This window comes from Platalea leucorodia (assembly GCF_965183815.1).
Source record: "Platalea leucorodia genome assembly, chromosome: 14".
NCBI lineage: Eukaryota > Metazoa > Chordata > Aves > Pelecaniformes > Threskiornithidae > Platalea > Platalea leucorodia.
The window spans coordinates 8,920,439-8,933,083 of NC_138836.1; the positions used below are offsets into that span (position 1 = coordinate 8,920,439).

General features: G+C 41.3%; 1 protein-coding gene across 5 annotated transcripts in view; it reads left to right on the forward strand.

The window, feature by feature from the left end:
• Nucleotides 1-12,645, forward strand: part of ERN1 (endoplasmic reticulum to nucleus signaling 1) — a gene marked incomplete at its 3' end in the record, with an annotated part of 38,948 nt that overhangs the window by 25,551 nt on the left and 752 nt on the right. For 3 of the 5 annotated variants that reach the window (XM_082326998.1, XM_082327000.1, XM_082327001.1), the window contains 15 exons: nucleotides 1,102-1,224; nucleotides 2,087-2,188; nucleotides 2,702-2,963; nucleotides 3,588-3,666; nucleotides 4,444-4,606; nucleotides 5,970-6,088; nucleotides 6,418-6,609; nucleotides 7,219-7,480; nucleotides 8,272-8,362; nucleotides 9,304-9,493; nucleotides 10,049-10,148; nucleotides 10,598-10,797; nucleotides 11,114-11,261; nucleotides 11,728-11,855; nucleotides 12,481-12,604. In XM_082326998.1, coding sequence (XP_082183124.1) covers nucleotides 1,102-1,224; nucleotides 2,087-2,188; nucleotides 2,702-2,963; nucleotides 3,588-3,666; nucleotides 4,444-4,606; nucleotides 5,970-6,088; nucleotides 6,418-6,609; nucleotides 7,219-7,480; nucleotides 8,272-8,362; nucleotides 9,304-9,493; nucleotides 10,049-10,148; nucleotides 10,598-10,797; nucleotides 11,114-11,261; nucleotides 11,728-11,855; nucleotides 12,481-12,604 — 2,283 coding nt within the window. Of the gene's footprint in view, nucleotides 1-1,101; nucleotides 1,225-2,067; nucleotides 2,189-2,701; nucleotides 2,964-3,587; nucleotides 3,667-4,443; nucleotides 4,607-5,969; nucleotides 6,089-6,417; nucleotides 6,610-7,218; nucleotides 7,481-8,271; nucleotides 8,363-9,303; nucleotides 9,494-10,048; nucleotides 10,149-10,597; nucleotides 10,798-11,113; nucleotides 11,262-11,727; nucleotides 11,856-12,480; nucleotides 12,605-12,645 lie in introns of those variants that run through there. The other 2 variants (XM_082326999.1, XM_082327002.1) reach the window with 2 other exon arrangements.

The following is a 12,645-nucleotide window of genomic DNA, read 5'->3' on the forward strand; positions in this document are numbered from 1 at the left end:
TCTCTTTTAGATTGTAGTATGTTCAGCGACTACAAAATGTAGAGACTCCCAGACAGACCGCATGGAAATATGCTTTATTTTGGGTATTAATTATGGTTTTTCATTAACCTTTCTGATGACAGAAAATCTGATTAATATAGAATTCGATTACTGTTTGAAGATGAAAAAATAACTTTTCCTGAAGGAGAAAATAGCTTTTCTAAGCAGTGAATAGCCAGTATGGGGTTTTTTGGTTTCTTGAGATGCAATCCCTCAACAAAATGTGACTTCTACTTAAAATCTTCTTATGCTTATAAATATTGTTGACTGCCTGACCATTATAATTAAATAAGAAATCCCACTGCAACACGGTTAGACGTCCGCCATTATCTGAGATACAGTCAGTTCATTTATACTACAAATAATAACAAATTTATGTCTCACTGTCCTGACTCATTCTAATTGCAGATGAATTTGGGAGGAGAAAGGAAGAAGGAAGGACAGTTATTACTTATCACAACAGTAAAATGTGTGAAGGATCAGGATTAACTTAGTATTGTTTTTTTTTAATCTCCTGAAGGGCCAATACCTACTTCTTGTCCTCCACTTTGCATCTCTCTAGTAAAGGAGTGAAAAATGTTTATTTGTAGCTTCTAAACACAACGCGTACGTGTTAATGTCAAAGAAATGAGGTTAAGGTCATGGCTCATGTAGTCTTGAGTGGGATGTTAGGATTACAATCCTTAATCAATTTGAAATGCGTAGACCCTCACAATTTTTTTCCACCTACTGTCCTGCAACATTAGCACTTCAGTCTCCTCTTCTGCTAGCTCACAAGATCTTCTACACACAGAACTCTGTTGGATATTATCAGTGTGATAAAATAATTCAGCCGATAGTACGTACCATTCTAAATATTGTATTTAGTTTTTCTTGTCAATGTTTGGGATTGGCCAGTAGTGCTAAATGATGAAACTGAGCTTGACTATGAGAAATTGTTTTATTAAAAATGCTTTATTCATGCTAAGTTCCTGAGCCTACTAAAGAAAAAAAAGACTGAAAAGCTTGATGGAATTGTAATTTTCCAACTGAATGGTAATGTGGCTTAAATTATGATTTCAGGTAAAAAGCAGGATATTTGGTACGTGATTGACCTCATGACTGGGGAGAAACAGCAAACCTTGACTTCCTCATTTGCAGAAAGTCTTTGCCCATCAACATCCCTCCTGTATCTTGGGAGAACAGGTCATATGCTTTTTTTTTTTTTTTTTTAATGCAGCTTAGAAGAAAATTTGTTGTTGTCGTTGTTTATTAAAGTTTAGGATCATAACAAATGACCTTGTGATCAGTTCAGGTTTTCAAGTTTATTTCTTAGAAAAGCTTCTGTAAATTACGATTTTAGACTGTACACAGAAAAATTATTAACTCTTTATAGCAGCAGAAAGATACTGTTTTTTTAATATTTGGCAGTAGGCACAGTCCATTGTTCTTCTTGTTGACTAAGTGGCATTTATATTCTATTTAACAGTGCATTCCAGTAGCAGCTGTGAGCCCAAGTTTGCTCTGTAACATACAGCTTTTATAGCAACTGTTTAAAGAAAATGGAGATATAGCATATCCACTGAAATTACAAATGCAGTATTCTAAATAACTGTTAAAATTAGACCAACACCATATAGGTGTTGGCTAGTAAAAAGGAATAAGTGTTATAGACTTGTTCTTTAACCTCTATATTAAAGTGTTCTTTAAGTGTGATAGTTCAGTTACAGAACATGGTACGCTGAATTTTAGAATGCAAGGTTTGGAAACTTGTAAGTAAAAGAAAGTACACCAGAAGAAGCTGTGCAGTGAAACCAAAATGCTGGTAATGTGAGCAGTAACTGTCTGCAGGGCTTGTTCCGAGGTTCCTGTAGATCAGTGTATGAGTGGATCGGCTGTGATCTTTTAACAGCTATGAAATGTTTATTTATCAGGAGTGTTGGGAAAATGAAATGCAGAAAGCAGTAAGTGGTGTGTGTGGTATTTTGAAGAGTGTCTCAGATTTGAGGTGATTGATTCTATTCTCTCATAGGTTTTTTTGCTTCACAGACTGTATATTTTTTAACAGAGTACACGATCACAATGTACGACACCAAGAAGAAGGAGCTGCGATGGAATGCCACCTATTTTGATTATGCAGCTACTCTGCCTGATGAAGACATAAATTACAGTAAGAATTCACTTGCTGTGTTTTTTGTTGGGATTTTTTTCCCCCCACATATTGACTGTGGGTTTTGCATACAGCAAAAATATTCTGATTTTTGCTATACTTAATAGGTCAAGCTGTCTGTCTGATTTTTGTGCAGTTTGGTATGCATCTGCCAGTTTTTATCCTTTACGTGCTGTAATATCTAGAGCCTTTTCGGTGACTTAAGGTAAATTGAATCTAAGAGGGTACAGCTCTTGAAGATATGACTCTTTAAAATTTAGTGAAAAATGGCAGGAGAGGAAGCAAACTTAAATTGTGGTGCATACTCAGAAAAAGCTATTGCAATGCTATTGCATTGCAACTGAACTTTTATCAACCGAATTCTGACAACTGATTCGCTGATCAGCTTTTCTTTTGCAATGCGTGGTGTAATGGACTCCACAGTTAACATAAGTCTTGAACTGTTAATATGTATTGTTAAAATTGCGTATCTGCAGCAATCCAGATAATCTCCTATGTATTTGTATATTGTAGAAATGTCCCACTTTGTGTCTAATGGAGATGGACTGGTAGTGACCGTAGACAGTGAGTCTGGGGACGTACTGTGGATTCAGAATTACGCTTCTCCTGTGGTAGCTTTTTACATCTGGCAACGTGAAGGATTACGGAAAGTTATGCACACTAACGTGGGGATAGAAACTCTGCGGTACTTGACGTTCATGTCTGGGGAGGTTGGACACATTACCAAGTGGAAATACCCTTTCCCAAAGGAAACGGAGACCAAGAGCAAACTGACGTGAGCATCAATATTCCTGTTGTTCCTCCTGTCTGTTTGACAGAGCTTTGTCATTAAAACCTTATTTATATACATGCAGTTAAGGATTGTTCTACAGGTTTCAAGACGGTGAAAAGAATACATAAAAGCAGCTCTAGTTCTCCAGCCGCTATTTTGTATCATATTTGAACTTTTACTGTCTAAAGGCAGAGACCAAAATAATCTACCGTAAACTTAGGAAATGTATATTCATAACTTTTATCAGATGTTCTGTGTTGAATAGTTTCTTATAATGTGGAATGGAATTGTTTTTTATAATGTGAAGCCTTTCACATTATAAAAAAGGTGCATAGCATTTTGGCAAATATGCATTATTGAATAATGCAGAAACAGGACATGAGTCTGTCAGATGAGTAACTGTGACGTGAATAATCAACTAATAATGCTTTCATCATTAAAAAGAATGGCTTCGTAGTACAGCAGTACTTAAAACAATTTTACAGATCCAGGCTTTTCAAGATATAAATAGTGATAATTTGAGAAAGTCATGCATTAGTTTTGCAGGATTGTGTTGCCAAGGTTTTAGCTAAGATGGTAAAACACTCATTTGTCTGCTTCTTTCTAACACTTGTTGTTTTTTTCCAGACCAACTCTATATGTAGGGAAATACTCCACAAGTTTGTATGCATCACCATCAATGGTGCATGAAGGAGTAACTGTTGTGGTAAGCTGGGATCCGCAAGAGTTCAATGACACTCGCTGAAAAGTGCCTTTACAGAATTAGTACTGCCATGGGTTTGAAAAAAAAGTTGAAATGAAAACGTACATAAAAATATTTAAAAAAAAAAGACAACTTTGCCTTTGTAAAGTGCCAAAGGGATCCAATTAAAATAGAAAATAAACTACTGAAGGCTGTACATCTACAGAAATTTGGTTTTAAATCGCAGATTCCTATCAAGAAGTGCACAGAAAATTAAATATTTCGTGAAACGATTAACAGTAAGCCTTAGAATGCATGACCATATTTCAGGAATCATTTCAAATGCTGCAAAGAAGTAACTGTAGCTTATCAGGAATTGTGCCAGGCAAGCTTAGCAGGAGTGGACCAGAGGTTGCTGTGCGGTATTGTTGATGCTTTGTGGTTAATGTTAAAATTGCTGTTTTGTTCATCAAAGTAACTCCCCATAGATAGGAAACTGCATCATAGTTTTGTTTCGCTCACGCTGTGGCTGTCCAGGTGGGAAATAAAGATCCTGTTTAACTTTTCTAAAAAAAGAGAGAGTAATCTCATCTCCTAGGCAACAGGTAATTTAGGTCTAATGTCCAAGGTTGTTGCAGCAGTTGCTGAGGGCATAATGGCAGTGTTTACTTACAGTGACTTTGCTGCCAGTAATTTTTGCTTGCCCACCAATTTTGACCTCCATTTTTTTATTTAGTTGCCTATTTAAATATTATAGGGACACATTGCTTCCTTAATTGTAACAACAATCTCTCTTTCTAGCCCCGTGGCAGTGCCATACCCTTACTGGAGGGTCCAAAAACAGAAGGAGTCACAATTGAAGACAATGGCGAGTGTGTTATCACCCCCAGTACGGATGTAAAGTTTTCAGGCAGACTGAAAGAAAAGAACAAACTCAACTACTGGAACGACTGGCTTTTAATAGGTACCCGAGGTCCCTTGCTTGGCCCTGGTCCGCCGCTGGTGCAGGATCGCATTGCCATCTGGCGGGCAATTCTAATCCAAACCTCAGAGCTTGTTTTTCTGCTGCTGTAAATCAGTCACAATGACTGCCTCAGGCAATAATTACGGAATTCTAGTAATCGTTTCTAATTCGTTTGCATATGAATTAATGTCTTTAAGTATACAACTGCATACTGTTTTTCCCAAGGCCCCTGCTTTATTCCGTGCATAGGATGAAGAGTGCTTAGCTCAATATGTGGGAAGTTGTTTATTGTTTATTTGCCCCCTCCTTAAGAGAGGGGTATAGATAATTTATTTACCGTAAATATTGTATTCTCGTTCCTTTGGATCTCTTTATTGTGCATAATGTTACTTTAGTTCTCATCATATGGATCAGAGGGTCATGTTTTCCCCATTTTACAAATGGAGGATTAAGGCACAGAGGCTGAAGATAATATTAATAAAGTGTCAGCCTGCCCTGCGTGTCCCAAATCCCAAAGTTTTGCAATTGACTTTTCAGGGCATTTACAATTTTGCTTAAAAAATGAACTGTCTGAAGTTCAGTTTTAAGTGATGCAAGTTTATAATTAAGTGATATATGCCATAGGACCTCTTGTGGCAGGGATGGGGTGTAACTTCCAGCTTTTTTTAACTGCCACTTTTCTCTTCCCATGATCCTTTTCTTTGTTGATACTGTCCTGCTCTTGCAGTACGTCAAGCGGCTTCCTTTAAACAGTTTGTATTCCTCCGCAGTCCTCTGCACTGAATCACCCATGCCTGCAATCTTTTCCCTCCCTTTTCTTTCCTGCTCTATACACGAGCAGGAGTCTTCCTCTGTCTACTGCAATTGCAAAAGTTGGGAGCACAGTAGCATGTCCCTCTTCTCACTTACTTGGATAGCATGAGCCAAAGGAGTGTAAAGAGCAATTGTAGCTGAGTGCTGGATCGATTCTTGCTTCCTCGTTGTGCAGCGCGATCCATTCCCTTCAGAACCGTTTCATATCTAGAACATGATCTTCACCTCAAGGCCACATCACAAAGCAAAACTACCTTGGGAGTGAGCCAGCTGGGAGGCATAATGTGTGTTTCCTTCCTGTTTGGTCAGGAGCCAAATCCACAGCCAGTGCTTGAGCACAGAGTTCTTCACGGTTGTGATCACTGTGCCTGTGACTGCTTGGGAAAAACAGAGGGGAAAAAATGTTTTCATTTAAGCTTTTGTTCTGTGATGTTCTCAAGTCTTCTGTAAATCAACTTTATATATGCTCTTCAGCAAAGATGCTGAAATCAAGGATATCTTTCCTAAAAAGGGACAACTTTTTATTTCAACAAATGTGTTTTATTTAAAGGGCACCATGAAACACCGTTATCTGCCCCTACAAAGATCCTGGAGAAATTCCCAAGCAACTTACCTAAGAGGCCTGAAAATGTGATTCCGGCTGACTCTGATAAAGCCACTATTGAAGAGGTTTGTGACAAGAATAATCATCTTACTGGATGACTGAAGAATGTAAAGGAGTGGAGGTTGGGGAAGGACTGAGAAGAAAAGCTACATGGAATTGCTTCACATTTTTTGTGTCATATTCTCATGTACTTAGCACGTAGAATCACTGGTGTGATGTGTTATTTGTTATTTCAGAATTAGGGCATTCAGCTGCTTTTTTTTCCACATGCAAAACTTTCTTTGACTTTGCTAGGATTAGAAGTTATTAAAAATGATTTCACAGAAAGCCTAGCACATAAATGCTCCATTAGCCATGAGGATATTGAGCTAACGGAGCTTTCTTTGCCTCTTAGGTTATTGACATCGTTGAAAGTTCCTCAACAGAAGTGCCTCCTTCTGTTCCAAAGGACATTGAGGAGAAACCTGCTCGGCCTATCCCTCGGCCAGAGGCTCCTGTGGACTCCATGTTGAAGGACATGGCCACGATCATTCTCAGCACTTTCCTGCTTGTGGGCTGGGTGGCTTTTATCATCACTTATCCAATGGTAATGCTGACTTAGCTTGATGTGCTTTTCAGTTTTGGGAGAGTCAGTAACATTTTACAGCCCAAGGAATGATATAGGAGTTAGAAAGTAACACAATACAGGGGTTTTTTCTCCCTCCTCACAGATGTGCAAAGGCTGCAAATTTGCCATAGCAGTGATTTCTCTGGGCATATGTGCCAGCTCTGGAGACTTTGGTTTTTTTCATCGCACCAATTCTGGTTTTTGTATGTGTTGCTCTTTCCATGGACGTGATTTTAACACCATGGGCTTCACTCCTCTCTTCCTCACATGAACCACTGTCAGGTTTTCCAGCTTTTGGATCGAAGCCTTTATCCTTCTGTGGTTTAAAGACACCTAGTCAACCTAGTAACAGTTAGCTTTTGCCATATTAACCAACCAGTGTGATTTCTCAGCTTTGCAATGGAAGTTCAGAATGAAATTGAAAGCGTGAGTGAAAGTTCCCCAGCCTGCTTGGCTGATAGTGTCATAACAAAAGAGTTTTCCTCCCACCTTTTGGCTGCGGCTACCCCAATAGCTAGAGAGTTCCCTTTTGTGACATGACTGTAAGAAACTTCGCTCCACTTACGGAACGGAGGTCCTTTCTCACAGAGCGTACATCAGCAGCAACAGAGGCAGCATCAGCTGGAAGAGAAGATACAGCTCTTGCAGCAACAGAAGCTGCCCTTTCGTGCTCCCAGTGATCTACCCCCAGAAGCAGATTTCTTGGACACCTCCTATGGACGGACAGAGAGCTCAGCTACCAGCACACCAAATATGTCCCCCAGAGCATCAAACCATTCTGCGTATTCCAGCATCTCCACTTCTGATGTTGGGAGCTGCCTCTCCACTGAGCAAGAAGAGGGAGGTAAAGGTGATCCAGTGTCTTTTATTGTGAGTCTCTCTATTTCCCCAGTCTGTAGGATGATACAGCACAACAGTTAAAACACTTATTGATGGTACTTCGTAGATCAGAAAGCTGAAAAGGACCATCATTCTCATTTAGTCTGACCATTTGCAAAACACTGTGCAGGTGTGCCATGCCCTGACTTTAAGCAGGATTATTTGCTTTATAAAAACCTCCAGTTCATAACTGCCATCTGAGGGATTATGCTGTCCATGGCGGTATATTCTTATGACCTGCAGCCATTCTAGGGAGAGGTTCACTTAAATAAAAATACATATTATTGTTATTATTATTAACTGGACCCAAGAAGTAAGGGTTATGCAGTGTGGCCTGCCTTCCTGCCTCATCTTCCTGTGCACTGTTTTGTCCCTTTAAAGGATATTCAGGAGAACTGCTAGTAAACCCACTTCTGTAACTGTCAGTCAGCATTTCCTAAATTCAACAAGACATCTGTAAAACTTCCTAGAAAAAGTTTGTCTGCTGAGAACTACTCGTCTCTTATACTGTCTTGAGACATGGTCTTTCCAGACCTTATGTCAGGAGTTGTGTACAGAACGTGTTTGACCCTGGTATGCTGGATTATTTGGTCACCAGAGAGTGAATACCAAAACGCAGATGTTAATTTGATTTGATCATCTGTGTTGTTAATTTAAACATGAGCAAAAAGACTTTTATATACCGGCCCAGAAGGATGGGCGGTTGTAAAAGGCTGACTGGACCCATCCTAAACCAGTCCTTATTTCTTGTTTTTCATTCAGATGAAGATGCAAACAGAGTGATGGTTGGCAAGATTTCGTTTAACCCAAAAGATGTACTGGGACACGGAGCTGAAGGGACAATTGTTTACAGGTAGAAAACAACCTGTGCATTCAGCATTAAGTAGACCAATGGGTGTCTTATTTGCATTAGGTCTTTAAAAAAAAAACAAAACAAAACAAACACACCTATCTAATCTGAACAGAAATGAAACTTTTGAAAAAGTATTTTGCATGTGTCTGTACTGTTTTCATGCAGTGTTTCTTCACTAGCAAAACCTATTTTACTTCCCTTAAAAATGTTTAATGACTGTTGTGGTTTAACCCCAGCCGGCAACTAAGCCCCACGCAGCCGCTCGCTCACTCCCCATCCCCCAGTGGGATGGGGGAGAATTGGAAGGGTAGAAGTGGGAAAACTCATGGGTTGAGATAAAGACAGTTCAACAGGGAAAGCAAAAGCTGCACACACAAGCAAAGCAAAACAAGGAATTCATTCCCTCCTTCCCACTGGCAGGCAGGTGCTCAGCCACCTCCAGGAAAGCAGGGCTCCATCACGCGTAACGGTGGCTTGGGAAAACAAACGCCATCACTCCGAACATCCTCCCCTTCCTTCTTCCCCCAGCTTTACGTGCTGAGCATGACGCCATACGGTGTGGGACAGCCCTGGGGTCAGTTGGGGTCGGCGGTCCCACCCATGTCCCCTCCCAGCCTCTTGTGCCCCCAGCCTCCTCGCTGGTGGGGGCGTGTGGGAAGCAGAAAAGGCCTTGACTCCATGTCAGCACTGCTCAGCAGTAAGGAAAACATCCCTGTGTTATCAACACTGCTTCCAGCACAAATCCAAAACATAGCCCCACACCAGCTACTGTGAAGAAAATTAACTCTCTCCCAGCCAAAACCAGCACAAACGTATCTGTTTCCAGCATGAGAAATGCTTTAATATGCCTCTGTAAAATGTCTTCTGTCGTCACTCGCTTCGTACGTGCTTTGTCTACAGAGATCGTAAAAGGTTGATGTGGTTTTCCTTCCTGGCTGTAGGGGGACATTTGATAACCGTGATGTTGCAGTGAAAAGAATTCTTCCCGAGTGCTTCAGCTTTGCAGACCGTGAAGTACAGCTGCTGCGAGAATCAGATGAGCATCCTAATGTGATCCGCTATTTCTGCACGGAGAAGGACCGGCAGTTTCAGTACATAGCCATTGAGCTGTGTGCTGCCACTTTACAGGAGGTGATGGGTCACTTGCAAACCTACAGAATTTGTGGAAGTCTTCTCCCTGGAAGGCCTTCAGTTTCCTTTAGCTTAAATTGCTGAAGTGCCTGCCACAGGAGATGTTCTAGTTACTCCGGCCATCACCTCTGTGACAATTAAACATTCCTGCAACAGAGGTGTTTTCAGACCTTTAGAAAGACATCCCTAACCCTGTACTGATTTAAGGACAGAAGCTGTTGTCCTTTTATTTTTTCCTTCTTGTGAAGGACTCTCTTCTAGTCCTCCTCCTCCTCCTACCATCCAGGCTTTGAAGACCCTCTACTCTTGCTTCTGGAGCACAAGTGCTATATAGAATTCTAGCTCTGAATGATGTTTTAGAGATCATCACCTTCAGCCTAAAAAAAGAAAAAAAAAACCAAAAAACCTCTTTTATGTGTGTTACCAGCTAGCACAATTTACCCAGTCTAACCTTTTTTTTTTGAGGGATGAAGGGGATATACTTACTATTTATGCAGAGGGTTATAATAAGCACTATTGTGGCTGAATCTTCTGTTTTTCTGTTGTAATTTATAGTACGTTGAGCAGAAGGCCTTCAGTCACCATGGCTTACAACCCATCACTCTCCTGCAACAGACGACGTCTGGTCTTGCTTACCTGCACTCCCTTAGTATTGGTAAGGAAGCCTCTTGTTTCAGTATTGGATGGAGAGTGGTATATTTTCTTAACCAAAAAAAGAAGAGAAACTGGTCTGGTGCTGGGAGCTTGTTTATTCAGTCCCAGAAGAGAGTTGTAGAAGCTCCACCTAGTGCTGGCAGCAAGAGGGTCGGTCCTTTGACACTGGCCGTCTCCCTGTAACATTCTGCTGCACTGAAGTAGGAAAGCTAGTCATTACCATTTGTTTAGGGTGCTGCATTTTTTGGATAGAAGTCATATAAAACATGATAACTAGTGGTGATGGAATAAAAAAGTGATGAGCCTCTACCAAAGACAATAGTTTGAGGTTAGGACTTTGATTTAACGAATGGTGGTTCAGCCTTGTGAAAGGTTTATAATGCAAATGCATTAAAAATGGACAAATACCGCTGGGATTGCCTGGAGTGGATAAATGGGTGTTTATAATAGTCCACAGGGACCTGAAGCCCCATAACATCCTCATCTCGATGCCCAACGCCCATGGGAAAGTCAAAGCTATGATTTCAGACTTCGGCCTGTGCAAGAAGCTGGCAGTGGGCAGGCACAGCTTTAGCCGTCGGTCGGGTGTGCCAGGCACCGAAGGGTGGATTGCCCCGGAGATGCTGAGTGAAGATTGCAAAGAGAACCCTGTAAGTCTTCATCTTTCCATCAGGCTCCCCAGGAGAAGGCGGCACAACCAACAGGTGCCACATTGTTGCAGTCGGCCTAAGATACGCAGTACTTGATGCCTGGGCATCCACAGAACCGTAGAATAGTTTGGGTTGGAAGGGACCGTTACAGGTCCCTTAGTCCAACCCCGCATTCATGCTGGCTTGCAGCTGACTATGTGATTCTGAAACGTTTTCTTCGCTCTTAGATGCAAAATAACCACCCTGTGATGAGGCTCAAAGTCTTCAGGGGGAAAAAAAAAATGTGTTATTGCTATTAAAGGTTGTTTATTTGCAGACATATACCGTGGACATCTTTTCAGCTGGCTGTGTCTTTTATTATGTGGTATCTGAAGGCAGCCATCCCTTTGGCAAATCTCTACAGCGGCAAGCCAACATTCTGCTGGGCGCATACAGCCTGGAGTCTTTAAATGCAGGGAGGCACGGTAAGAAAAGCACGGTAAACATAAGGCACTACAGAGTTTAGTGAACTTTCCATGGGTGTTAAAGTACCAACAGAAATGACAGAGCTATGACCCACAGCGATTCCCAGCCTGGCAGTGGTGAAAGTTGTACTCCTAAAGTACTCTGAAGTAAAGCTCCTAAAGCTCTTAGAATTAGTACCCCAAAGTGTCTCTGGGATACAAAATTTGGAACCCTGCAAGCTTGACTGTTGAGTTTTTTCAGGTATTTAAAGGGTAGGAAAGAGCTAAACTTTGATCTTCATCATCACGCTAATTCAACACTTCCAACGTTCTGGTGGTTTCCCAGCATATCTACGAGGGCAGTGCTTGAGGTAGTGGGGCTAGTGTTCGGGATTGTGTTGGAGGGAGTAGAGAACATGATGATTTTCTAAAGTACAAAACATTAGATTTCCCTACAGCCTAAGAATTGTCACCCCTTTCCTTGCAGAAGACATAGTTGCTCGTGATTTAATAGAGCAGATGATAAACATGGACCCTCAGAAACGTCCGTCTGCCAGCTGTGTGCTAAAACACCCGTTCTTCTGGAGTTTAGAAAAGCAGCTCCAGTTTTTTCAGGTTTGTGCTGACCTTTTCTGTTCTTTAAGTTCTAAGCACTCCTGTAGACATTCTTCACATCTTGAATTCGGTCCCTCCTGGCTTTGTGGATGAATAGGTGATAGAATCCACAACCTTACTGCAAGGAATGAAGAAGCAAAGTTGTAATACCTGGGTGGTATCTCTTAAGAAATTGGCTTAATCTTACAGAAGACCTTTTATAGCGGGGCTAGAACATGATGTTATCCGCTGAAACTGGGGTGAGGAAGGTCTCCAGCAGCTACAGTAGCAGTGCAGGAGAACGTGTCGTCAGGCGGGTTTTCAGGAACAGGGTAGCCCGCTGTAGTGAATATGCTCACTTAATCCTGATGTGGGGTGGGAACTGGCTGAGGACCTGAGGTTTTTTCCAGCCTTGTCGTCTTCTCTGTGAGTAAAAGGCTTTGGCAGATGGTGAAACAACTCATCACCTCAGAAACTTCTCTATCCCAGACCCAAGCGTAGTGCATTGTATTGTACTTTGTCACGGAGTAAAGTAGAATCGTAACTCTGTTATCAGGACAGGCTGTAATTGGCCGGAAGCAGCAATTTCAAATTGTTGGGAAAAGCTTGGAAATAAAACTAGAAATAACGTGAATGTCTCTTGCAGGATGTTAGTGACCGGATAGAGAAAGAATCGTTAGATGGTCCAATAGTCAAGCAATTAGAAAGAGGCGGAAGAGAGGTGGTGAAAATGGACTGGAGAGAGCACATCACTGTTCCTCTTCAGACAGGTATGTATCAGATGGTATCTTATCTCTGATACCATTCAGAT